The 27,899-nt window shown below is 39.7% G+C and overlaps 1 protein-coding gene across 2 annotated transcripts; it reads left to right on the forward strand.

The window, feature by feature from the left end:
• LOC127452926 (phosphatidylinositol 4-kinase beta) lies at window positions 1–27,800 on the forward strand. 2 transcript variants are annotated; one of them, XM_051718814.1, is made up of 12 exons: window positions 1–127; window positions 6,561–7,597; window positions 17,733–17,777; window positions 19,326–19,553; window positions 20,775–21,002; window positions 21,097–21,206; window positions 21,301–21,405; window positions 21,526–21,649; window positions 23,560–23,825; window positions 23,935–24,067; window positions 24,166–24,286; window positions 25,924–27,800. In XM_051718814.1, the coding sequence occupies exons 2-12, from the start codon at window positions 6,581–6,583 to the stop codon at window positions 26,103–26,105; spliced, it is 2,559 nt and encodes an 852-aa protein (XP_051574774.1). In that variant the 5' UTR covers window positions 1–127; window positions 6,561–6,580; the 3' UTR covers window positions 26,106–27,800. The 2 variants fall into 2 exon arrangements, with proteins under 2 accessions (XP_051574774.1, XP_051574775.1); XM_051718815.1 differs by lacking the exon at window positions 17,733–17,777.
• The last annotated feature ends 99 nt before the right edge of the window (window positions 27,801–27,899 follow it).

The raw sequence follows: 27,899 nt of genomic DNA on the forward strand, positions 1-27,899 counted from the left end.
CTCCTCTCTCACTTAATTGATTAGCGAGCGAACCGGCTATTCAGCAACAGGAGAAGCGCAGCTCCCAAATGGGGCACTTAAAACACAGATAAACCGACTAATTGCCCCCCACCCGGTATATTTCGAGGTAAGACAGCGGTGTCACACGACTATTCGACTTCATTTGGGTCGGTTCAGAAGTAGAAAAACGTTTAAAGTAGAGACGTTGCGTTAGCTGGTTAGCTAAGCGTGTAGCATCCGTTTGTGTTTTTATGAGGCTTATCCTCTCTGGCCTTACTAACAGCCAAGCTATGACTAATAACTGGCATTTATTCATTAATAAACACATCCAGAACGTATACTGCAGAACTGTCTTTCAGAAAAAGTTGTGTTTGACTCATACAAGAGAGAAAAGTAGTCGACGTGTCTCTTAAGGGTCTCAGCCAAACAAGCTCCGATGCAAACTGAGTGCAAAAGTCATCTAGCTAATAGATTGTTTACATTAAAACTTAGAAACTCAGACAAAACAAGGAATATTGTGATTGTATAGACGATTTGGGAAGAAAATGGGCATTATTAGTTGTCATAACAGTGCAAATGTTTAGCCTTATAGTCTGAGTTATGTAGTCCACGCTTATTTATTTGTCTCGATTTAAATGTCTTGATCGAGCCAGCTGACGTAGTAAACCATGGTTGCTTTATATCAGTCAAAATCAAGGGCGTAGATTTGTCTTGAACATGCTAGGGGGGTTGTTGTACTTGCTTGTTTTGATTAGATTCCAGGGGTGCGTAGATTCCCCCCCGGTCCAAATTATAGATGCCAAATTTGACACTTGGCTTCAAACTTGTTTCATTTCAAGATAATGGATTGGATTTCATGGTGATTTATTTGTGTATCTCGTGTCAGTCTCTTGTTGTGTAATTGCTTGAGGTTTTCTTTTATTTGTTTGGTCAGTGATGGTTTTGGATGGTGGTCTTTGCTCAGTGTTGTGGTTGTTGGAAGCATCAGGAACTTTTGAGACTGTATGAGGAAGATCATGGTCGACATGTTTTGTGTTCCTCTAGTTCTCTGTTTCAGACTGTGCTGCTCTCACATTTCAGGGCAAAGACTGATTGAATTTACTCTTACCACTGCAATCGGAGAAGCATGTGAAGTTCAGTCAAAAGTCGGGATGTAGAACAATAGAAATAGGCCTGGATCACAAGTAATATTTGGTTGGATGGCACATATGATTGCGAGTGTTGTTTTAATGGAAGTCTGATTGTGACGTTATCAGTTTGGTTATGTAGTTAGTTTGTAGTTAATCAGTTTAGTTATGTAGCTACTAGGGTAGTGTTTTTCCATGGAGTTGGATTTCACATGAATTACCAGGCAAACTAGCACAACTCACAAACTGTCAGCTCAGAGGAATCAAACTGCTAGAGTTGGATTGACTGTATCACACTTGCAAAGAGAGCTTGTATTATAGCTCACTCCAGTTGGCATGTGCTGCTTTAATCCCATCATTTACAGAAATAGTTTTGATTTGTGCTGTTATAGTTTGTGCTCTGTGGATCTTTTAATTTCAGTGCTTTCTTCATGATCTAAGAGCAACCACTTGCTGTTTTCATCCTTTGAAGTGTAGACTGGATATCTTAGATGTTACATTTCAAGAGTATTTTGTTGGCTTCTTTTTTATCTAAGCAACTTAATTGACTTTCTGTTGTTAACTTGAGGACCTTTCATCACTATCCTCCTTAAGGGCTTTTTATAGCTGTTAACAAAATCAAAGGAAAACCAGGGGCACAACTTCTTGAAGTGATCGAGTGCTGAATTTAGCTACAGTTGATGTCAGAAGTACACTTAGGTTGAAGTCTTTAAAACTAATTTTTTTAACCACTCCACAGATTTCATATTAGCAAACTATAGTTTTGGCAAGTCGTTTAGGACATCTACTTTGTGCATGACACGAGTAATTTTTCCAACAATTGTTTACAGGCAGATTGTTTCACTTTTAATTGACTATATCACAATTTCAGTGGGTCAGAAGTTTATATTCACTAAGATAACTGTGCCTTTAAGCAGCTTGGAAAATTCCAGAAAATGATGTCAAGCCTTTAGGCAATTAGTCAACTAGCTTCTGAATGGCTAATTGGAGTCAATTAGAGGTGTACCTGTGGATGTATTTTAAGGCCTACCTTCAAACTCGGTACCTCTTTGCTTGACATCATGGGAAAATCAAAAGAAATCAGCCAAGACCTCAGAAAAAAAGTCTGGTTCATCCTTGGGAGCAATTTCCAAACACCTGAAGGTACCATGTTCATCTGTACAAACAATAGTACGCAAGTATGAACACCAAGGGACCACGCAGCCATCATACCGCTCAAGGAGACGCATTCTGTCTCCTAGAGATGAACGTTGTTTGGTGCGAAAAGTGCAAATCAATCCCAGAACAACAGCAAAACAGGTGGACAAGTATCTATATCCACAGTAAAGCGAGTCATATATCGACATAACATGAAAGGCTGCTCAGCAAGGAAGAAGCCACTGCTCCAAAACCACCAAAAAAAAAGCCAGACAACAGTTTGCAAATTCACATGGGGACAAAGAAACAAAAATGTAACAGTTTGGCCAAAATGACCATTGTTATGTTTGGAGGAAAAAGGGTGAGGCTTGCAAGCCAAAGAACAGCATCCCAACCGTGAAGCATAGGGGTGGCAGCATTATGTTGTGGGGGTGCTTTGCTGCAGGAGGGACTGGTGCACTTCACAAAATAGATGGCATCATGAGAAAGGAAAATTATGTGGATATATTGAAGCAACATCTCACGACATCAGCCAGAAAGTTAAATCTCGGTCGCAAATGGGTCTTCCAAATGGACAATGACCCTAAGCATACCTCCAAAGTTGTGGCAAAATGTCTTAAGGACAACAAAGTCAAGTTATTGGAGTGGCCATCACAAAGCCCTGACCTCAATCCGATAGAAAATTTGTGGGCAGAATTGAAAAAGCGTGTGCGAGCATTGAGGCCTATAAACCTGACTTAGTTACACCAGGAGCCGGTTGCATAAAACTTCTAAAGTCTTACTAGTTAGTCGTCTAAAATTTTGGCCTTAACTTTTTCAGTCAGTTGCATAAAAACTTAGATTGGTCTAATTTAAGGCCAAAAGGTAAGACAGCACACCCCTAGGCAAACTTTTTTTTACATTCTATGTTGCCATGGAAAATAACTGTCAGCTGAGCTAGTGGGGGCTTCAGATTAGGGCTAAAAAGGCATGAGTTGAGACTACGATGGTAACAGTTAAATTTTTCAGAATAAATTTTATAAGCTCTAATAAGCAAATATTTTCAGCGAATGAAAACTATATTGAGCATCCACAGTCAGCCATTATTTTTAAGCTGTTCAGTGTCTTTTCCCACAATGCAGTGGGAATTAGACTGTCTTAATAAAAAAACAACTGTGAGCTTGTTTTATGCAACAGGCTTTCTATGATGTCTTTAGCTAGTCAGACTAATTGTTAGACAAAGTCTTAAGTTAATGGCTATGTTTATGCAACCGGCTCCATCTCTGTCTGGGGGAATGGGCCAAAATTCCAGCAACTTATTGCAAGAAGCTTGTGGAAGGCTACCCAAAATGTTTGACCCAAGTTAAACAATTTAAATGCAGTGCTACCAAATACCAACAAAGTGTATGTAAACTTCTGAACCACTGAGAATGTGATGAAAGAAATGAAAGCTGAAATAAATAATTCTCTCTACTATTATTCTGACATTTCACATTCTTAAAATAAAGTAGTGATCCTAACTGACCTAAGACAGGGAATGTTTTCTATGATTAAATGTCAGGAATTGTGAAAAACTTTTAAATGAAAAAGTTTAAATGTATTTGGCTAAGGTGTATGTAAACCTCTGACTTCAACTGTATGTCTCTTTACTTTAAACTTTGTTCAGTTAAAGCACTTAGGGTTTTAGAATATAGCTGCTTTGTGCCGTGTCTGTGGAATTGGAGACACTGATGCTTCACATTATCTGATGTTGGCCTGCTGGTGATGGTGAGGTAATCTGCTCGAGGCGGATTATGGCATTGTTTAGTATAGCTGTGGATCAACGGGACAGTGTGACCCCGAGGAAGTGCTCGCCTTGGCCCTCACTAAAGACCGTTCATCTTGAAAATATTAAAGTTACCGTGAAGTTAATTTTAGACCTGCAAGTCTGTTGAGAAGTATTTGCTGTCACATGTTATGTCCAAACTTCAGCACATCTTTAGCAAGAATCCATCATGCCGCTATTGTAAATTTGAATCAGTAGTTCTTATTCTTCTTTGATCAGCTTTCTGATAAATTTAAGGAATATTCCGGGTTCAATACAAGCTAAGCTCAATCGACAGCATTTGTAGCATGATGTTGATTCCCACAAAAATGTATTTTGACTTGTTACAAATTACAGTGAGGAATTTACAATGGAAGTGAATGGGGCCAATCCATAGTAATTAATGATAGCACTTTATTTTACAGTACTGTTTAAATTTACATACTAAATAATTACAACAACAACAGTAATTACTAGGTACTAACCCTAAACCTAACCCTAACCTTAACCCATATTAGGTACATGTATTTACCTAATATTACTCAGTACTTTCTTGGTTAAGTACACTGTAAGTATACTGAAAATATACGTACTCTAAAGTAAAGAGCAACCACATTAATACTCACTGTTTCAAAAGTATAGCCAGCCTCAAGACTTAAACAATATGCATGTTAACATGAATTGACAAGTGTGATAACATCGCTACTTACCATTTCTGTGTAAAGTTACACCGATCAGCTACATTAAAACTGTCTGCCTAATATTGTGTGGGTCCTCCTCGTGCCGCCAAAACAGCGCCAACCCGCATCTTAGAATAGCATTCTGAGATGCTATTCTGCTCACCAAAATTGTACAGAGTGGTTATCTGAGTTACTGTAGACTTTGTCAGTTCGAACCAGTCTGGCCATTCTCTGTTGACCTCTCTCATCAGCAAGGCATTTCCATCTGCAGAACTGTCACTCACTGGAGGTTTTTTGTTTTTGGCACCATTCGGAGTAAATTCTAGAGACTGTTGTGCGTGAAAATCCCAGGAGATCAGCAGTTACAGAAATACTCAAACCAGTCTACTTCCATCAACACCACTCGCCGCTGCATCCACAGATGCAAGTTAAGACTTTACTATGCAAAGCAGAAGCCCTACATCAACATTGTCCAGAAGTGCTGCCAAATTCTCTGGGCTCATCTTAGATGGAAAGTAGAACAGTGGAACTGTGTTTTTTGGTCCAAAGAGTCCACATTTCAAAAAGTTTTTGAAAAACACAGCCGTTGTGTTATCTGGGCCAAAGAGGAAAAGGACCATCCAAACTGTTATTAGCATCAGGTCCAAAAGCCAGTGTCTGTATGGGCCAGGGGTGTGTCACTGCCCATGGCATGGGTAACTCGCACATCTGTGAGAACATGAATGCAGACATGTATGTAAAATTTTTGGAGCAACATACACTGCCATCCAGCACCTCATTTTCCAGCAGGACAACTTCAACCACAAACTGCCCGGATTACAAGTGCATGGCTGTGTAAGCAGAGTGTGCAGGTGCTAGATTGGCCTGCCTGCAGTCCTGATCAGTCTCCAATTGAGAATATGTGATGCATTATGAAGCGCATTAGATGGCAACAAAGACCCCATACAGTTGTGCAGCTAAAGACCTTCATAATGGATGAATGGGGGAAAATTCCACTTTCTAAACTTAACAAACTTGTGTCTTCTTAAGCCCAAATGCTTAAGTGTTATTAGAAGAAACGGTGATGTTTCACAGTGGTAAACACTCGACTGTCCCAACTATTTTGGAGTGTGTTGCAATCACCTGATTTGAAATTACTGTACATTTAAAACAAAACAATGAAATTCACAGGGTAAAACATCATATAATGTGTAGTTGTAGAGCTTTCAGTATAGCAAAGGGTGATTGGGTAATATTACTTCCATTGTAAGTGCCTCACTGTAACCTCACATTTAGCATTTTTCAAAGAAAAGGAGGAACAAGTCGAAATTAATTTGGTAGTAATCAACATTATACCACAATACATTGCTGTCAATTGAACTTAACTTGTATTGGACCCAGAATATTCCTTTAATGTTTTTAAAGGCAACGTGAAAACAAAATGGACCCTTTTAACTTTCTTAATAGCCTAATTGTTTTGGCCTTATTGTGCCAAATCATTGGTTGATGTTATTCTAAAGAAAAAAAAAAGTTTGCTTTCATATTCATACATCAAAATCTTATTTTCCCCTTTAAAACAACCTTTCTGCTGACGTTATCAAGGTTTTGTGGGCTGGAAAAATAAGAAAAGCCAATTATATCATAGTCGAACATGTTTCACCTCCACCTGATCCAATCAAACTTGACCGTAGTCCCACCCTTTATTATGTCCAATTGAAAAGTCTGTTTCACTCAAATGTCAAATAACTTAATGCATTGTGAATGCCATCATGTGGTCTTCAAGAAGGCTTTCTGCTCTGCCAAGATTGCCGATTTTGTGTTTTGTTGTCACAGTTGCTATCTCTGTTTTTGCAGTGGCCTGAGACTGTGTGGCCATGGGTGACACAGAGCTGGAGCTCTCCCCTGCCCGGCTTGAAGAGCTACAGAAAAGCCCATCGGCCTCATCCACTTCCACCACCTCCTCTCTTTCCCTGCCCTCTTCTCCCTCCTCAGGCCCTCGCCCCCTCACCAGCTCCAGCCCGAGCACCAGCGATGGCCTGTCCACCTCCAGCCCCCCTCTGGATGTCATATCTGAGACCGTGGGTGAACTCAGCCTGGTAATTGACACCGAGGTGGCTAAGAAAGCCTGCCAGGAGGTGCTTCAGAAGGTGAAGCTCCTGAAGGGTGATGGAGAAGTGTCTTCAGCCATCGCAGAGCCCGCTCTGGTGAACGGTAATGTGCATCCCATAGATGGTGGAGGAAAGCCTCCCAAGATCAGCGAGGAGGAGGTGGAGCCTGTGAAAAGTGTACGGCGTCGTCAGAAAAACAACTCCTCCAAGCAGTCCTGGCTTCTGCGACTCTTCGAGTCCAAGCTGTTCGATATCTCCATGGGGATCTCTTATCTTTACAACTCCAAGGAGCCCGGCGTCCAGGCCTACATCGGAAATCGACTCTTCAGCTTCCGTAACGAAGATGTGGACTTCTACCTGCCCCAGTTGCTCAATATGTACATCCACATGGATGAGGACGTGGGTGACGCCATCAAACCCTACGTGGTGCACCGCTGCCGGCAGAGCATAAATTTCTCCCTGCAGTGTGCCTGGCTGCTGGGGGCCTACTCGTCCGATATGCACATCTCCACACAGCGCCACTCTCGTGGAACCAAGCTGCGCAAACTAATCCTGTCCGACGAGCTCAAGCCTGCCAGCCAGCGCATCCGCAGGGAGGTGCCGCAGCCTCCCCCTTCCTACCCCCCTCCCTTCCATCACGGTCAGGGCACGAGTGAGCACAGCCTCTCGCCCTCTAAACGCACGCACCAACGCTCCAAATCTGATGCAACCGTCAGTATCAGTCTCAGCAGCAACCTGAAGAGAACCGCCAGCAACCCCAAAGTTGAAAGCAGTCAAGATGAGGTGAGAAACTGGTGATGTCACCATGGTCACGTGCTTATTTACGTATTATAATTGACATGTCAGCAGGGCTCAACAATAAAGACTTTGTCTGCTGGCCAGAAATTAAATTGGCCTGCCACCATTTTCCCCAATTCTTTTTTGTTAAATTACATTGTTACATTATTATTACAAAACATGACAACATACAACATAATTTATTTTTTGATTTCCTGTAATAGCTGCAATCTAAAAAGATGTAGTGCAACTCTGTGACAGCTATCAATTCCTACATGCACTTTAGCTGATTAGTGGCATTATTCCTTTTATAATATTCAACCCATTATTTGGTCACATCCACACTAATAATTTTTGGATTGAAAATGTTTCATCTGTCATCCACATTGGAACTGTGTTTTCTTCCACGGAAAACTGAGACTGCTGAAAACCCTCTCTAGTACCGAACACTTTGGAAAATGATGACATTAGAAAACTGAGTTTTCAACCAAAAATGCATTACTGTGGACACAGCAAGTGATGCTTCCAAAATTAAAAAGTTGTTTTCTCAATTTTCTATTTTAGCCAGCATTGCAGCACTGCCTGTCAGGGCGAGTGATATTTACGTCATCTGGTTCAAAATGCTTGTGGCCGTTCACACCAAACTCATATTTGTGTCTGTCTGCTGCGGGTTTTTTTTTTTTTTTTTTAACTGATTTTCTTTTCTATGTAAACATGCTATATTGATGTCTTTGACCGTTGCACTTTGCCTCACTGTTTTTTTTCTGTGTCTTGCAAATAAGCGCTGCGTTTTTGTTATAGATGGCATGTCAAGATAAAAGAACTTAATGTATAAAAAATTGCCGAGACATTTGCGTTCTGTTCCATTTGTTGCGCTTCATCTAGCTTTTTTTAATGCAAGAACCCATTCAGTCTGAACGGCCCCTTACACTGGCCCATTAGGATGTCCTTATTGTTGAGCCCTGCGAAGGTTACATGTTAGCTGATTTTTTTTTTAATTCAGTTTATCACTCTCTGGCCATTGCTTCCACCTCCCACAAATGTTGTTTCTCAGCTGCTTGATGCAAATGACGAAGACAAACTGCTCAGTGATTTGTGTGGTTTCTATGGTTGCACTGGAAAAGGCGTGTCGATGTTCTACATTAGCCTTTTTTTTTTTTTAGAGTGGGGCTCAGGGAGTGATCGACAGCTGCTCTGTAACATGAAATATTCAAGCAGTTTCTTTATAATGGCAGGCTGATAATCTTCAATATCACAATATGAAGCACTGATCAAGATATGGTGTCAGAATCAGAATGAGCTTTATTGTCAAGTATGCTAACACATACAAGGAATTTGTCTTGGTGACAGAAGCTTCCAGTGCACAAACAATACAACAACAAGACAAAGATAATAATAAAAATAAAGAGTGAATAGAAAATATAAGTATATATAGAAATGCACAATAAGACAAATATATATATATATATATATATATATATATATATATACACAAACACTGGCGGCCAAAAGTTTGGAATAATGTACAGATTTTGCTCTTATGGAAAGAAATTGGTACTTTTATTCACCAAAGATCCATTCAACTGATCACAATGTATAGTCAGGACATTGATAACATGAAAAATTAGTATTACAAATTGAAATTTTTAAACTACTTCAAAGAGTTCTCATCAAATAATCCTCCATGTGCAGCAATGACAGCTTAGCAGATCCTTGGCATTCTAGCTGTCAGTTTTTCCAGATACTCGGGTGACATTTCACCGCACGCTTCCTGTAGTACTTGCCGTAGATGTGGCTGTCTTATCGGGCACTTCTCACGCACCTTACAGTCTAGCTGATCCCACAAAAGCTCAATGGGGTTAAGATCCTTAACACACTTTTCCAATTATCTGTTGTCCAATGTCTGTGTTTCTTTGCCCACTCTAACCTTTTCTTTTTGTTTTTCTGTTTCAAAAGTGGCTTTTTCTTTTCAATTCTTCCCATAAGGCCTGCACCCCTGAGCCTTTTCTTTACTGTTGTACATGAAACTGGTGTTGAGCGGGTAGAATTCAATGAAGCTGTCAGCTGAGGACATGTGAGGCATCTATTTCTCAAACTAGAGACTCTGATGTACTTATCCTCTTGTTTAGTTGTACATCTGGCCTTCCACATCTGTTTCTGTCTTTGTTAAAGCCAGTTGTCCTTTGTCTTTGAAGACTGTAGTGTACACCTTTGTATGAAATCTTCAGGTTTTTGGTGATTTGAAGCATTGTATAGCCTTCATTCCTCAAAACAGTGACTGATTGAGAAAGCTGTTTCTAGAGAAAGCTGTTTCTTTTTTGCCATTTTTGACCTAATATTGACCTTAAGACATGCCAGTCTATTGCATACCATGGCAACTCAAACACAAAGACATTTAAGCTTTCAACTGTGTTTGATATAATGGCAAGTGATTTTCTAGTACCAAATTAGCAATTTAGCATGATTACTCAAGGAAAAGGTGTTGGAGTGATGGCTGATGGAAATGGGGCCTGTCTAGATTTGATCAAAAATGACTTTTTTAAAATAGTGATGGTGCAGTTTTTCACATCATTAATGTCCTGACTATACTTTGTGATAAGTTGAATGCCACTTTTGGTGAATTAAAGTACCAAATTCCTTCTGAAACAGCAAAATCTGTACATTATTCAAAACTTTTGGCCACCAGTGTATGTATGTACAAATAGAAATCTGTTATATACAGATGCATGGCAGAAGAGATAGGGTATGTTGGATAAATATAAATAGACTAAGCAGGGCTCCAGACTGCGACTAAAATGGTGGCAGGTGCGACCAAAAATAATTGATTGCGACAATAATTTAAAATCTAGTCGCCATTGGCGACAGTCGGGGTGTGTTCGTGTTCATATGCGGTTTCGTCAGATATCATCTTGTGGGTTATTGAATACATCTTTAGAGGGCGCACAACCAGTGTCTCGCGTGCCACTTTTCACCAATTCTGTTTCTGAAGAGCTCGCTGCACCGCACGCAATGACAAACCCAGCGCGAGAGAGTCTAACAAATTACTCTTTGAACCGGGTCTTTTTCATGAATCGCCTGAAAAGAACTGAGGGTTTGAACTCAGGAGCTCAGATTAGCAGTTTGAATCAGATTCACTTCCTCAGCAAATCAGCCGTCAGTGAACTCACAACTGGGAATGCAGACATTTCAAAATAAGAGTCCCATATGTATTTCGGGCTTCTTGATAATTAAAAGTCCCGTATTTTTTTTCTTCTTCTGGTAATTATTGATTGGGATTGGAGTAGCACAATAAACTGCATCTGGGATTTCATTCAATTTGCACTCTTGTGTCTGGGCCATCTAATCACAGTAAAGAAAGTCTAAAGCAATACTGTAAAACAGTTTATATATATATATATATATATATATATATGAGATCAAGCTTTTGACAACTATTACACAAGGCAAAAACATTCATTGATGCTCAAGAAGACAACACACTACTATATGCATACTGTACTTTCTGTAAATATCTGTAATGTAGATTCTGAAGAGCAGTATTAAACAAAAAAAAATTTCTCATATTGTATAAATTATGAAAGGGGTGTGAACATTTACGAGACAAAAGGGAATGCAAACTTCTCAACTATATATATTGTTTATTGAACCTCTGATTAATTAGTTATCAGCTGTCTTCCTGTCTCCCTTTTTCTCCCCAATTTGGAATGCCCAATTCCCAATGCACTCTAAGTCCTTGTGGTGACATAGGGACAAATCTCAGTTGCCTCCGTGTCTGAGACCGTCAGTCCACGCATCTTATCACGTGGCTTGTTGAGCGTGTTACTGCGGAGACCTAGCGCGTGTCATGCTATTCACCGCGGCATCCATGCACAACTCACCACGTGCCCCACTGAGAGCGATAACCACATTATAGCGACCACGAGGAGGTTAACCCATTGTAACTCTACCCACCCTAGCCACGGGGCCAATTTGTTGCTTAGGAAGCCTGACTGGAGTCACTCAGCATGCCCTGAATTCGAACTTGCGACTCCAGGTTTGGTAGTCAGCATCTTTACTTGCTGAGCTACCCAAGCCCCCCTTCTATCTTGTTTCTGAACAGCAATCTAAATTGAGCAATTCTGTGATTTGGTGACTAAAAACAGCCATTTGGCTCCTTAATGTTTCAGTTTAGGAGCCGATGGCATTTTTTTTTGTCTAGAGCCCTGCTACGCTGTGTATTGCACATATAATTATTGCTCAGTGGGGCAGTTTTAACTGTTCATGAGATGGATAGCCTGAGGGGAAAAAACTGTTCCTGTGCCTGACGGTTCTGGTGCTCAGTGCTCTGTAGCACCATCCAGAAGGCAACTGTTCAAAAAGGTAGTGGGCAGGGTGAGTGGGGTCCATAGTGATTTTTCCAGCCCTTTTCCTCACTCTGAAAGTGTACAGTTCTTGAAGGGATGGCAGGGGGCAACCAATAATCCTCTCAGCAGTCCGAACTGTCCTTTTGAAGACTTCTGATATCTGATTTCATAGCTGAACCAAACCAGACAGTTACTGAAGTGCAGATGACAGACTCAATGACTAGTGAGTAGAACTGTATCAGCAGCGCCTGTGGCAGGTTGAACTTCCTCAGCTGTCAAAGGAAGTACAACCTCTGCTGGGCCTTTTTCACAATGTAGTCAATGTGGGTTTCCCACTTCAGGACCTGTGAGATGATAGTGCCCAGGGGCCGGTTGCACCAGCTATACGTACGTTACAACTTTGCCTAGTTGTGGTGTAAATGGGCACTAAGTCACAATTTACGCACTACTATATATTTGAGCTTTGCACCATTAAATATTATTTACACAGGGCAAATATACTATTTATTAAATCTACTTTTATTACGTATCGTATTTTAATGGGGATATAATTTATTATAGCTGACATTTACGTGAGCAAACAAGGTTTGAACATCAACCGGAACAAGATCAAATTGAAGCTGATGGCTTTTTAACACTTCTGTGTACAAATTTGCTTATTGGATAAATGTCATATGTGACTACGTATTACTTTACGGAGAGCTTACAACCTACTAGTTAAGTCTTGCCTTAAGAACAGGTGGTGCAATCAAATTAAGCACTGACTTAGTTACAAACTAACTAGTAGTTACTAAGCCCTTAGTGTGAACTTTACGTCCCAACTTACGTGAGAACTTACGCACAGCTGGTGCAACCCTACCCAGGAACCTGATTGACTCCACTGCTGCCACAGTGCTGTTTAGAATGGTGAGTGGGGTCAATGTTGGGGTCTGTCATCGCCGCTGTTTTGAGCGTGTTCAGCTCCAGGTTGTTTTGACTGCACCAGTGAGCCAGCCATTCAACCTCCCTTCTGTATGCAGACTCATCGTCATCTTGGATGAGGCCGATGACAGTAGTGTCGTCTGCAAACTTCAGGAGCTTGACAGAGTACTTGGTGGCGCAGTCATTGTTATACAGGGAGAAGAGTAGTGGGGAGAGCACACACACCTGGGGGGCACCAGTGCAGTCTTGGTGTATTTGAATTACTTGACCACGTAGCAGTCACAAATGGAAATTTTAAACACTGATCCCACTGAAGGCAGTAGCCGGCAGCGGGATAAATAGATTTTTGTTTATGCTCTCAGAACATAATTAACTACAGCTGTTTGCTGATTCCCAGAAGATTGATGATATCTTTGTGGTTCCTCTGTTAGAACATCCTCTTCTCTTTGTGTTCATTTGTACAGTCATGCTAATAATACTCTGGGCCAAACATCATGCCACTAACAAATCACCTCTCATGCTGCTAATAAGTGACACACTGACCACATAGTGGATCAGAACAACAGGATTAGTTTAGAGGTTAGTGTGGCAGACAGATTGGATCCTGTTTGTATCAAACATTAGTTTGTCATTCCTTTATTAAAGAAAGAGTTCATCCAAAAGTAGAAATTCTGTCTCACCATTTGTTCCTTGATAATTTACTCACTCGCTGTTCCATGCTGTTCCAAACCCATATGACTTTCCTTATTCTGTGGAGCACAAAAGAGATGTTGAGCTGAATGTTAGCATCAATCACCATTCACTTTCATTGTAAGGAAAAAAGATGCAATGAAAGTAAATGGTGACTGAGAAATAACATTCTGTCTAGCATCTCCTATTGTGTTCCATGGAAGAATAAAAAGTCATACTGGTTTGGGACGACATTTGTCATCATTTACTTACACTATTGTAATTTTTGGGTGAATTATTCCTTTAAGAGATTTTCCAGTATATTCTTGTCATTTGCCAATGTATGAACTAATTTTTTTCAGATTTAGAGTATTGATTGACCAGAGGTTTCAGTGACTAATGCTGATATTTAAGGAGCAGTGTGGCAGATATAATTCCAATATATAAATATATAATTGAATGATAGCAACATAATTGTTCACAATTGTTTTGCACAAAATAGCAGACGTTAAACACTATTAGTTATTTATTAATATTTAGTTGTTATTTAATTAATATATACTCAGATTTAATAAAGTACATGAAAACATGCATTATTGACAAACTCTCTGTACATTTTTCTAGCTGTTACAGTTAGAAAACTGTTACTAAGTCGAATACTTCTGTTAACTGGCTAAATGGGTGTAGTTATAGACAGTTATGTTAATAATCTCAAAATGACCAAAAATCAGCCTGAGTTGGGAACCGAGAAGCGGTTCTTGTTCAAAACAAAATACTGGAACCGTATGATTTTCATGACCTTTGGTTATATTAAAGGGTTTTCAAGCATTTTTCCGCTAATGCTGATGGAACACTGTACGCATATTTCTTAATTCATTCTCAAAAGTAATAAAAGAATCATTAATGGAACCGTTAAGAAACTTGAATTGTTCAGCTCCTTACAATTCCCATCCCTAGTCGATATTTCAGTCTATCACTAATATATAGTAGCAGCTTACTACTGTCTTTTCACCAGCCTAATTGGAAACATACAGTCCATTGTCTTTGGAGTGTTCCCCAACCATTATAGAGTGTCAGTGAAACTGGACAGCAGCTTATGTAATATCCTACCATGGATCAAGTTCTATTGAGATGTGTAACTTCAGAGATCCCTTCAGATTTGGGATGGGTTATTTATTTTTTTATTTAACCTCATTACACAGCACACACCGCATCTCCTTTCACACAGTACATGTTTGTTCTGATAATCAGTCATGTGCACATGATAATTCACTTTTCTATTTATGTCTACTAAACGTGATATTGGTGCAGTTTGTGCTGCTATGGCAACAGTGGTTTCGCCTTTCACATGGCAGTGATTTGGGAATTGATGAATGGAGTAAAGATCAGCAATTATGAAATGTGTTGCTCCACACCATTTACAAACTGGAAAAATAGCTTCTTTTAAGAGCTGAAGGTGTTCTGTTAATGTAAAGTGTAAATGTCACTTTATCTTCACCTGTCATATCCACATTGCGTCTAATGCGAGCTGCAATAAGCCTAAACAAATATTGTCAGCGTAGTGCACCTATAAATTAAAATTCTGTCATCATTCACTCACCCTCGTGTTGTTCCAGACCTGAAAGAACATGAAAAGAGCTGTAAGGTAGAATGTTAACCTCAGTCAACATTCACTTTTATTGCATCTTTTTCCTTACAATGAAAGTGAAAGGTGACGGAGGCTAACTTTCTGTATTATCCTTTTAAAAAGAACTTGTGGGATGAATGTGCTTTTAAAGTAAAGTTTTGCTAACCTTTTATTTGGTTGTTGGCCTTTGGCTTTTAGCCTTGGCTCTTGCTCAGTCCTCTATTAGTGGGACGGGTGGCGAGTCTTATCTTCTGTCCTACGTATGCTGCTCTGATAAGTAAATCAGACCTACTGTCAACAGCAGTGATTTATTTGCACATTTAGCCATGATAGCTGTGGTTTTTCAACCCAATCATGCAAATATTTCAGGCTTGGGTATTTGCTTTGCCCAAACACTGGAAATGTATTCTAGAAAGAAGTCTTATCTTCTCCCTCTTTCAGAAAGCTTTCGAAGATAGAGGTTTCGTCTGAGTTTGCCACAAGAGAAAGTCCACTGTGCATGTACTCAGGAGGAATTTGGACCCTTGCTTGCCTGGCTTTGAGGACCGACAACTCTTTCAGTCCTATCAAGCCAAGGTTTTATCATTCTGCTAGGACACATGGAAATTAAATGGCAGTCATCATAAGCACTGGTGCAATATTAAACATAAGATTGTCCTTCACATTGCTAGGTTGTTGTGGGTGGTTGCCAGGGTGTTGCTCTGAGGGTGCTTGGGTGTTCTGAGTGGTTGATAGGTGTTGCTAGTGTTCTAGCTGGTTGCCTTCTTTAATATTCTGGTCTCTAGATATATGGTTTGAGTCCCTCCTTCAATTGATTTCTTTGGGATATTTTTCCACCCAATCTAGCATCCGCCAGTTCAATCACTTAGAAAAGTAACAGCAGCTCACCTCAACAAGCCGTACAGTTTGAGGTGTCAGTCATGTCCTTACCGTAAAGGAGGGATTGGACAGTATGACCACCACATCTTATCAAGAGTTAAGTGTAAAGTGACCATTTGCTGGGTGATGTGCAAGTGAACATGACAGCTGTTTGACACTCCCAGAGTGCTAACAGACTCCATGAGAACTATGACATGACAATTGTTGCACAGCCCCTATGAATGGTTGAGTGCAATCCAGACAAGTGAAATGTAAAGTATATTCATTAAAGTGGCCAACATAAATTTGTAATTATATAAGTGCAGATCCGTCAGGTGGGTGGCAGTCAACAGGGTGTTCAGTAGTCATACAGTGTGGGGGAAGAAAGCTTTTATGGTTTTGATGGCTTGGATGCCAGACTGATCTCCCAGTGAAATCAGAAAAAGTAGGTTGACTTTTATTTAGCTAAAATCAGTCTGTGCTTACCGAAATTCGAAACACTGCCCCCAGTGGCCAAAGCGGTAAGTGTTGTTGGCCGTATGGGCACTTGCATTGCCTGTGAGATTATTATTAATATATTGAGTTATTGAACATAGGAGTGCTTTATTATAATATCTGTGTTAACCTTTACATCGTGTCATGCCTAACAACACCCGTCAACCATCTTAAAATCACTGTAAAGCTTGGTCTCTCGTGGCTTATTGCTAAAGGGTCTAGCAGGAAATAATCTGTTGTTGTATTCTTGGCCTCTTAATTTAGTTTAGTGAGCAGGAACACGATCTGTGTCATGTGAGTAAAGGGATGATTAATTCATGCAGTCTGGACTAGTGAATAGTAGTGAATATTCTGTATAATGCTGATGGTACAATGTGGGTGTATGTGCCTCATGTCAATTCTCTCCAGCCCAGACCGCCACTCATTTTACAATAAGATACAATAATGTAGTATTTCCGTTTTCACCTCAATGTAATATACAGTGGCCCAAAAAGTATTTGGATAGATAAACCACACTTTAGATACTACTAATTTCAATGCAGTAGATAACAAAAGCAAGTGGCATCTCCATACAAATGATGCTTGACCTTTTCCCACTGCTCACTTCAATTTTCTTTGCCCTTTTTTTAAGTAACATTTAACCAAGATATAGAAGTATGTTTTCAGTGTTGAACTTATGATAACTTTGAAGCTTGTCGCATGCATTATCATGTTTTTATTCTTAATACCAGTGGTTGTGGTAAAGGGGGATGGGTGATTATTAATTTAGCAATATACCATGATGGCCAATGTTGTAAACTATTTATTCTCTGATAAGGCTTTATGGTTTGTCCTCTAAATCATGACAGATTTATGTTAATAAGTAGATATAAGAAAACAAATCCACCAGTGAGCCATGGCCTTGCCGGAGCATGTGTGTATATATTTGTGTGTGTGATTGTGTTCCTGTATGTCCTGTAATCCTTCAGCTTGTGCCCACCACCAGTCGTGGTGTATTACATGAGTTAGATCAGAGCAGCTCTCAGAGATAAAACCCAGTCCCCCTCAGCAGCTCAGCCTCAGAGATAAACATGACATAGTGAATTCTGCAGGCCTGCAGAGTCACGGCCAGGTCCTGCTGCTCAAACAGATGGAAGGAGTGTAACCTTGAAATGTGTTTTTGTCTTGTTCTGTCCCCCCACCATCCCCTTGCTCTAACCCCTCCCCCTCCTCCCCTTGCTTTTCCCAGGATCTGAGCTCCAGCTCCGACAGTCTCGAGCTCGAGGCTGGTACAGTAAGTCTCTCACCGCCTAATAACGCTCCTCTGTGCGTAGTGGGATGATGGCTGTGTCTGTTTGCAGGCGAGGTTGACTCCACAGATTCCTTCAAATGTGTGCCTTCAAGATTTGCAATCATGCTATCACTGTAAAATGTACATGTTAAATACTGTACATGTTCAATACTTTTAATCAATTCATTAAAATAATTTTTCAATCTGAGTAATAAGGTTGTTGCCAATAGAAATTAATCGGCATCAACTCATATTTTGTATGATAACATAGTATTTAACTAATCCGAGAATCAAATCAGTCAGATGATGCAAGCAAAACAGAAGAATGTATTGTAGTGGAACATTTTGCCCTCAAATTTGTAATTTTGGGGGCAAAGAAAATGGGGTCTGTGCTTTTATTGCTTGGAAAAAAAGGTAACAGGACACCAGTTTGTACCCTATTTGTGGAAGGAGCCATTTTACATGTTAAGCAGCAGACCCAAAGTCTTTTATCAATGGAGCAATATCTGTGAACTGATGGCATGCTTGCAAACATGTTCTTTGTGTGTTTGTTTTTGTCAGTTTTCTCTAATTAATGGGTTGTGTTATTTTTCTCTCATTATTTAATAAAGTGTAAAAGTGTATAACAATTTTTGAGCTGTTGACTCAGTTTGTGTTGGGTTCTGTGTACAATCTGGGTTCTTTGATCAAGACCTTTGGTTTCCTTCCAGAAACTTTGTAACGTGCTTGGCAAAGCAGAGTTCTCTGAAAAATATTTTAATTTGGCAGAATGGATTCTTTCCATGGGTGTGTTGGGTGCTGTTTTACATATTACCAAAAGAATAAAAGGACTAAATAGTATCCTACATAAGTTCTTGAAGATATATTATGGCCTTGTCATTTGTTTCTGTAACCCCATCTACTTGGATTACAATATCCATGTATATGATGTACTTTGACGTTTGTAACGCCGGGTTCCAAATATCAGGGAAGAAATTATTTTAAACCAGAAATCTGTATTCATTGATCAAAAATTATTGGAAAGGTCCTGGAAATTCATTGGTCATAAAGTGTGGGAACCGTGGTAACTATTGGTCGCACATGTGGAGGAGTTTGATGAGTCTTTCTCCACATTTTCTTGTCTTTTGGATGACCTCATGTATTTGTGTTAATACTTATTCCTCGTTTCAGGTGATGCTATTCATTCATGACTCACTTGCTCTACCCTGTGGTCAACTGTTGCTAAAAGCACTCTCACCATTTCTTTTTGTTATTCCCATGTTTCACTTTGAGTTTAGAATGCTGTTTTGAGCACTGCTCCTTGTATTCTTGTGCTTGTTCTTGTGCTGAATGATAAAAACAGTCATAGGCTTGTATAATAACTCATACATCCATAGAAATTCAGTGACCACTTTTATTTGTTAGAATAATCCCTTCGCAAATGGTATGTCCATATTTTTTTATATTTCTTTTTTTAGCAAAGCCACATTCGGTCTCTGCAAGTTTTATTTACTGTGTTCAAATCAATTCTTCTTTATTTTCTTCTCTCTCTTTCCTTTCCCTCTTGTCCAGCCCGTGCGTTTGACTCCTCAGCGGGAGTTCATCAAATCTCTGATGGGGATTGGGAAGAGACTGGCCACTCTGCCCACTAAAGAACAGAAGACTCAGAGGCTCATCTCTGAGTTGTCTCTTCTCAACCACAAGCTGCCTGCCCGGGTCTGGCTGCCCACAGCGGCCTTTGACCACCACGTAGTCCGTGTGCCCCACACGCAGGCCGTTGTGCTCAACTCAAAGGATAAGGTGAGGTTCCATATCTATGTGGAAATTATTATTTTTTTCCAAAAGTCTGAGACTACATTCAAAATCCAGGATTATTTGGGGGGGGATTTTCTTCATTTAAAAAGTTTTTTGATTTTAAAACATTTTAAACAAAGAAAAGTTATGACGTTAAATGAATAAGTAATAATTAAGATTCTGTTCTAGGTCAGTTGTCAGTTTAAGCAAATTTGACTTTGACTCTTTTGTTTTTTAACATTTAAACACACAAGACACTCTTTGAAACATTCTCAAACCATGCTGGGATAACATGGATCTTTAGCTTTTGCAAAAACTTACCATGCCAGCTCTAGTGCATGCAGACATTGAAGTGAAAATGGGACATACTAAATTCTGAAATGTAATTTTTCAATTAATCATTTAACTCAAATTGTTATGCTGATAATTTGTAATTAAAATTTATTATATTAGAAATGAATGCAAAATAGAAGCATTTTTTTAGTGATCTCAGACTTTTGGACTCCATTGTATGTTTTACGTTTGGCAGTGATAAGTTAAACCTAGACTCTGTTTACACTGACCTGGTATTAAGATGTGTTTCGGGTGATCAACGTTAAATACAGGTGTAAATAGGGTGCAAAACTATTTGTAATCAGATCACAAAAACCACATACAGAGGTAGTCAAAAACGCATTGGACCACATCGAATTTGAGGTGTAAACGCTATACGTCCAAAATGTGTGACAGCAGTGAAGCACCACCTCTCCCCTGTCAATCAACCGCTGAACTTAAAAGTTTCAACTTTGCCGGTTACGAGCGGCTTTAAAAGGAAATAACTGTCAGATCTGAAAATTTATGAAAAAGCAAATACATATACTTGTTTGAGAACTTCACAGATCATTTTCATTATGTCTGAGATCAATATGCAGGGACACAGATAAGAAGCACCCTCAGCAAATTCAGGTACTCCAGTAAAATAATGTAGAATTCTGTTCGAAATGTTGCATTTTTGCTTAGATCAAATGTCAGCTGCTTTGCTTTTTCTCACTTTCTTGGTCTTTTATGATTTTTTGGCCTTTGTTATCATGCAGTAGCACACTGACATAGTGATTGATGTATTTCATCACGAAATTAAAGACCCTCCCCTCGAAATTGAAACTCATGTGATTGGATCAACTGAGACCCATCTTAATATCAGGTGTAATTGGGGTCTTTTGTTAAACTGCCTTTTTTGTGCTTGTTCAGGCACCTTACTTAATCTATGTAGAAGTTCTGGAATGCGAAAACTTTGAGACGTCGAGTGTGCCTGTGAGGATCCCGGAAACACGGATCCGCAGCACACGATCCGTAGAGAATCTTCCAGATTGTGGCATCACACCTGACCAGCGTGCCAGCAGCTTTTCCACAGTTCCCAATTATGACAACGATGATGAGGCATGGTCTGTAGATGACATTGGAGAGCTGCAGGTGGAGGTAATTGGAAAGAGCAACTAGTCAAGCTGACATCTACAAATTTGCTTTGTATTTGACTTCTAAGATCTGACCTTTTCCTTTTTTTCTCTTCAAGTTTCCAGAGATCCACACCAACAGTTGTGACAACATCTCCCAGTTCTCTGTAGATAGCATCACCAGCCAGGAGAGCAAGGAGCCTATTTTTATTGCAGCTGGAGACATCAGGTACACTTGGAGCCTGTTAAACAAATGCATCTTTGGCTGCAAACAGTACAAAAAACAATAGTAATTGAACAGAATGTTAATTTCACTATATTAGACGACGTCTGTCCGAGCAGCTTGCCCACACCCCCACCACATTTAAGAAGGACCCAGAGGATCCCTCAGCTGTAGCCTTAAAGGAGCCATGGCAGGAGAAAGTGAGGTACTTGTTACCTATGTTACAGATATTTTTCCACCAGTGTTTGTTTCCTCATTTGATTATTTGATCTTTGATTAGACTTTTAGACTTGTAAGGGTTTTTCTCGCATGTGCTGTTCAATAGGCGAATCAGGGAGGGCTCCCCCTATGGTCACCTGCCCAACTGGCGTCTACTTTCTGTTATTGTGAAATGTGGCGATGACCTGAGACAGGAGCTTCTTGCCTACCAAGTGCTGAAACAATTGCAGGTTGGCTGTCGATCAAACTTTGTCCATCAGATCGTCCATCAATCAACTGGCAATTCCGAAATTAGTTATTCAGAATTTTGTTAAATCAAAACATCATTGCTGGAACAGAGGAGTTGGGTGGTTTTGTAATTGCTGAAATAGATTTGTGCTGTGTAACTATACACCGATCAGCCACAACATAAAAGCACCTGCCTAATATTGTGTAGGTCCCCCTCATTTCACCAAAACAGCACCAAACCTCATCTCAGAATAGCATTCTGAGATGATAATCTTTTTACCAAAATTGTACAGTGCGGTTATCTGAGTTACCGTAGACTTTGTCAGTTTGAACTAGTCTGGCCATTCTCTGTTGACCGATCTCATCAACAAGGCATTTCCATCCACAGAACTGCTGCTCACTGGATGTTTTTTGTTTTTGGCACCATTCGAAGTAAATTCTAGAGACTGTTGTGCGTGAAAATCCCAGGAGATCAGCAGTTACAGAAATACTCAAACCAGCCCGTCTGGCACCAACAATCATCCATGCGATAATCTAATCAGCCAATCGTGTGGCAGCAGTGCTGTGCATAAAATCATGTAGATACAGGCCAGGAGCTTCAGTTAATGTTCACATCAACCATCAGAATGGAGAATGTGACGAGGAGGAGAGTGTGGCCGGGCCGTGATGATGCACGGCCGGTGCTGAATCAGATGATCAGTAGGAGAGCAAGATAAAGGGGAGCCAGAGGCACCAGTTCGAGAGAGAGAGAGAGAGAGAGATGCATGCGGCCGCGTTGCATGTGTGTCTGTGTTTGTTTGTTTTATGTTGTTTCTTATTAAACTTTGTTTACTGTTCAGCCGGTTCCCGCCGCCTCCTTGCCTGTCCTTTATCTGTTACAGGGAAAAAAATTTGATCTCAGTGATTTGGACCATGGCATGATTGTTGGTGCCAGATGGGCTGGTTTGAGTATTTCTGTAACTGCTGATCTCTTGGGATTTTCATGCACAACAGTCTCTAGAATTTACTCCGAATGGTGCCAAAAACAAAAAACATCCAGTGAGCGGCAATTCTGTGGATGGAAATGCCTTGTTGATGAGAGAGGTCAACAGAGAATGGCTAGACTGGTTCGAACTTACAAAGTCTATGGTAACTCAGATAACCGCCCTGTACAATTGTGGAGAAGAGTGGCATCTCAGCGCTGTTTTGGCAGCATGAGGGGGATCTACACAATATTAGGCAGGTGGTTTTAATGTTGTGGCTGATCGGTGTATATTAAAGTTGCATTTTTTATGATATACAGTATTGTGCAAAGGTCTTAAGATGCTTCACAAAAACATTTGTCTTAAGATGGTTATTTATATTTTCAGCTTTTGTGTGTAAATAGGAAATATACATTTTAGACTCCCAAACATTTTTTTTTGCAAATAGAATAGAAGAACAGGGAGCCATGCAACAGATGGCATGGTCCCCACAGTGCCCCCCACTGAATATTGAGTCAGTCTGGGATTACAAAGAGACAGAAGCAATTGAGACAGCCAAAATAAATAGAAGAACTGTGGCAAATTCTCCAAGAAGCTTGGAACATCCTATCTGCCAACAACCAAGAAAAATTGTGTCCAGGTGTACCTTGGAGAATTGGTGCTGTTTTGAAGGCAAAGGTGGTCACACCAAATATTGATTTAGCTTTTTTATGTTTACTCAACTTTGTATGAAGTTAATTGATAAATGAAAACAATTTATGGCATTATTTTTGAAGACATCCACACTATGCAACGTTTTTCCCAAGTGCCTAAATCTTTTGCGCAGTACTGTATAAATGATATTTATTCGGCAGAGTTTTGTAAACAAAATTTCTACTTATGAATTGTATTATTATTACTCATGCATTGCTTCTAAACTTGATCATCTCACCATCTTTGTGGTCTTCTAGATTATCTGGGAGCAAGAACGGGTTCCCTTGTGGATTAAGCCCTACAAGATCCTGGTCATCTCTTCAGACAGTGGAATGATTGAGCCGGTGGTCAACGCTGTGTCTATTCACCAGGTGAAGAAACAGAGCCAGCTGTTGTTGCTCGATTACTTCCGGCAGGAGCATGGCAACTACACTACAGAGGCCTTCCTTACCGCTCAGCGCAACTTTGTCCAGAGCTGTGCTGGCTACTGCCTCATCTGCTATCTGCTGCAGGTGAAGGACAGGTGAGAGAGACCTGCAGACATCGGGCAGTAAAATCATGCTTGAATTGTGTCTGAAGCGAAGTAATTTTGGTTTAGTATAAATGTATTTTGTTTTCTCTTCCTTTTTAAGGCACAATGGAAATATCCTGCTGGACTCTGAGGGCCACATCATTCACATTGACTTTGGCTTCATCCTTTCTAGCTCTCCACGAAACCTGGGCTTTGAGACGTCTGCCTTCAAACTAACCAGTGAATTTGTCGATGTAAATACAGAGATGTTCATTCTGGATATAGCCATAAGCTGAGAATTAATTGTATATAATTTGTAGACAAATTTGTCATTGTTGAAATTTGCTCCTAGGTAATGGGAGGTTTGGATGGAGACATGTTCAACTATTACAAGATGCTTATGCTCCAAGGCCTCATCGCTGCACGCAAGCACATGGAGAAGGTTATCCAGATTGTAGAAATCATGCACCAAGGTATTGTTTATCTTGAAAATCTCTTTGTACGAAAGTCCGAAGGCGTGTTCACACTGAAATCGATTTGCAGCAACAAAGCATCCCAATATCAGAAATGTTCAACGAGAATTGCCGATTTGATGTTTTTCACATTGTTGATGTGGGAGAGTCCAGCGACGTAATGACAACCAATTTGATTTATGACATTGGATCACATATGATCTGTCTCCAAAGAGATTCTGTAGTCAAGTGTAGGCAGGATGGAGAACTTAATGTTACTGTGAGCGATTACATTTTTCTGCATAATTTGTCTCTGCCCATATATGATAATAGTAAAAAAAATTTTACCTTGAAAACCACTTCATAAATGGTCAGTATTTCAAGTGAGTTTGATTTATGCATTGATAAATCTTGTTTTCTATATGATGTATTATACACTGCTACAATTCTTATCTAAAGACTTCCTCTTTAGAATGTGAATTATTAGTGGCAAGAACTCTATTTAGTCTCCAAATAGAGTGACAAATTTTTACTGCCAATCAAATTAGTACATCTGATTTTTGATCAGATATTTAGAAGCTATGGGCAATTATGCAACCCACCAATAACATGAGAGCATCTAACCGTATGAACGCCTACTAGGGATGTGCATGGTAACCATTTGCAATGTTCGGATAATTGCAAGAGATCACAGTTATTTAGTTATTTGTTGGGAGTCAGTTATAAAGAATGTTTATCGCAATGCATATGCATCAAACACTAATCGATATAGCAAGGAATAAAGTGGCAATGTGAGAAATAAGCCTAAATTGCACAATACGTAGATCTTCAAATGATAAAATCACTTGCATTAAAGTCAAACAAAAATAATCAAACTGCCTTTAACAGTATTCTTAACTAGCAGAAAATATGCAATTTAAGTGCCAAACCTGACATGTGCTCTGCCCAGGCAGGGTATTATATCTGTGAGGGAGCGAAGACTAGTATTGTCATGTACAGGTGCATCTCAAAAAATTTGAATATCGTGGAAAAGTTAAAAAAGTGGAACTTTCATATATTCTATATTCATTACACAAAGTGAAATATTTAAAGCCTTTTTTTGTTTTAATCTTGATGATTATGGCTTACAGCTCATGGAAATCAAAAATCCAGTATCTAATAAACATGCAGCATTCCTGTGTGAGGTGCTGAAAAAAACAGAAATGTGGTGCAGCGGTCAGACATCTGGCCAGCTTGTGTTTACATCAAAAAAGATTTGAAAATCAGTGCAGACACACACAAAATACATGAGACAGCCCCTAACTCGTCCTATAGTTGAAAAACTGACCCAAACCAGGCCCGAAATCTTACGGTTTGTCGAGTTCTATCGGGCGCGGGTCAGGAATCAGACCTCTATTGCACGTGTAGAATCACCCAGTAGTGATTTTGGTAATCAAATAGAGCCGCGTTGAATGGTTAGCCAAGTGTCGACTATCTGTGCACATCCCTAACATCTGCTATGACCAAAAAAACATCCACTTGGTGACCTCCAGGGAAAAAAATCACTGTCAGTGTGAACAAGACATGGAAAATCAGGGGATTATGCTTTTAGTGTGGCAACTTGTACCTTTACCCATATTTCTCAGTTTATTTTACAGAATCATACTTGTATTCTGCAGGTTCTCAGCTTCCCTGCTTTCATGGATCCAGCACCATCCGTAACCTGAAGGAGCGTTTCCACATGAACCTGACTGAGGAGCAGCTGCAGGTGTTGGTGGAACAGATGGTCGACGGTTCCATGCGTTCCATCACTACCAAGCTGTACGACGGCTTCCAGTATCTCACCAACGGCATCATGTAAACAACGACGGAAGCATCCAGGCTAGGGCGCACGTGGACTAGAGCGCTAGAACTGGAAAAGGCTGCACCACTTTAAAAAAAAAAAAAAAAAACCACTCCCAACGCCCACCTCCCGTAACCCCATCAGACTGATTAGCTTTCTTTATGGACTTTTTTTTTTACCCAGACTGAAGAGGTTTTGAGCTGTGAAGTAACTGTTTGTCTTTTCCCAACAGCCTTTCCTCTTGCTTAAACTCTTCCCACTTTTTTTTGTTATATTGTCTTGTTTTTCTCTGGATGTCCCTTTTAATTGTATCCAGCTTTCCAGTGCCTCATTTAAACACTAGGCTGGGCTGCTCCGTGAATACTTGCTTTTACTCTCACCTGTGTACTCTTACTGACTGACTTCATCACAACCCATATTATCATCAGCATTTTTTTGTTTTGTTTTTTTTGCTATACCTCTAATGCAGTTTACCTTGGATAAATAAATTACAGGTAACATTCAGAATTCAACATGTGATGCACTCTCAGCTGAGGTGTTATGATGAAAAAAAAATGTGTATCTACAGAAGCCTGTAAATTGCATTGTGTAATGAGGGAATTGGGTGGTTAAACATTGCTGCGTTGTCTAGCCTTGTCAAGTCAGTGTTACTTTAATTGTTTTCTAAGAGAACATCAAGTCACTCACAAATTATGTGCTGCACAATTAAGAGAACCACTGAGCAATTAAACATTTTTGCTTAAAGGGCTCAGTTTTTACCCTTTAAGCAACCCTGATTTAATAGGGTTGATGAAGCTGTTTAATTGGATGTGGAAGTGTTAAACTTCCAAACACCAAAGACAGACCAGTGACTTAACCAATCAAATGGGAGTTTTTCAATCTGGTCAATTTAATCTTCAACTGATACAGAAACTGATATAAAATAATTTGGAACATTTTTAAATATCCTGGTTTATTTTCTAGGTCAAATAATTATTGAAAGTGTAAAAACTATTTTGGCTTTCCAAAGGTCTGATGGTGGCCGTTCCAAATGTTGCAGACTGAAAATATAAACTGCTGGACGGAGAGACATGAACTTTATTTATTGCTCAATATACGTACATGACATGTTTGTTGATTTTAAGTTATAATCCAAGTTGTGCTAATTTGTACAGCTAACATGAATTTATAATGTGCTTTTCTTACTGCTATCCTCAAAGTGAGGTGGGCAGCCATGTGTAAATGTGTGACTGAGCCACTGGAGTTTTTTGGATGGACAATTGCCTGCTGCTCAGATGTTAGCAGGAAACGTGGAAAGGGCTACAAAAAAGTGGGAGAAATCAACATTAATTCTTTGTTTTATTCATTCATACACATGCACAGGTATAAAATTCCCTGCCTAAAATTCTAGTTTGTTTCTTTTATTTTATTCTTGTGGGGTGTGTTGAGCCTTGTCTTATTTCCCTGTGACACCAATGCAATTTATCCATCTCTTAATAGTTTTAGTTTATTAATGAAAGCCCCGATTTCCTTTCATTTGTTCGCCTGTATAAGGGCAATTTAAGATATGTACGTTTTCAATGGCTTATCTTTCTCTTTACTATTTTATACTTCGTTTCAACGTCAAACTCTTTTTCTTTCCTTTGAAACTTGTAAAACGGACCAGCTCTTGAGATCATGTGAATAACCTTCCTTGTGAATGTTCCTTTGTATAATAAAGTAAATGTACCTGTTCCACATGTTGTTTTAAAAAAATTAGTATTTTTTGACCAAATGTCAAGAACCATTTCATTTTTGTCCACCATATTGAACATTTTATGTGAATATTTTACC

The sequence above is a fragment of the Myxocyprinus asiaticus genome, chromosome 15, assembly GCF_019703515.2.
Source record: "Myxocyprinus asiaticus isolate MX2 ecotype Aquarium Trade chromosome 15, UBuf_Myxa_2, whole genome shotgun sequence".
Lineage (NCBI taxonomy): Eukaryota > Metazoa > Chordata > Actinopteri > Cypriniformes > Catostomidae > Myxocyprinus > Myxocyprinus asiaticus.

What these genes read in the sequence shown, in the direction of transcription:
- LOC127452926 (XM_051718814.1), top strand. Translation starts at nt 6,581, where the DNA reads ATGGGTGACACAGAGCTGGAGCTCTCCCCTGCCCGGCTTGAAGAGCTA. An exon ending in TCGAGCTCGAGGCTGGTACA is followed by an intron (nt 17,778 to 19,325) that starts GTAAGTCTCTCA and finishes CCTCTTGTCCAG; the next exon opens with CCCGTGCGTTTGACTCCTCA. An exon ending in ATTGCAGCTGGAGACATCAG is followed by an intron (nt 21,207 to 21,300) that starts GTACACTTGGAG and finishes TCACTATATTAG; the next exon opens with ACGACGTCTGTCCGAGCAGC.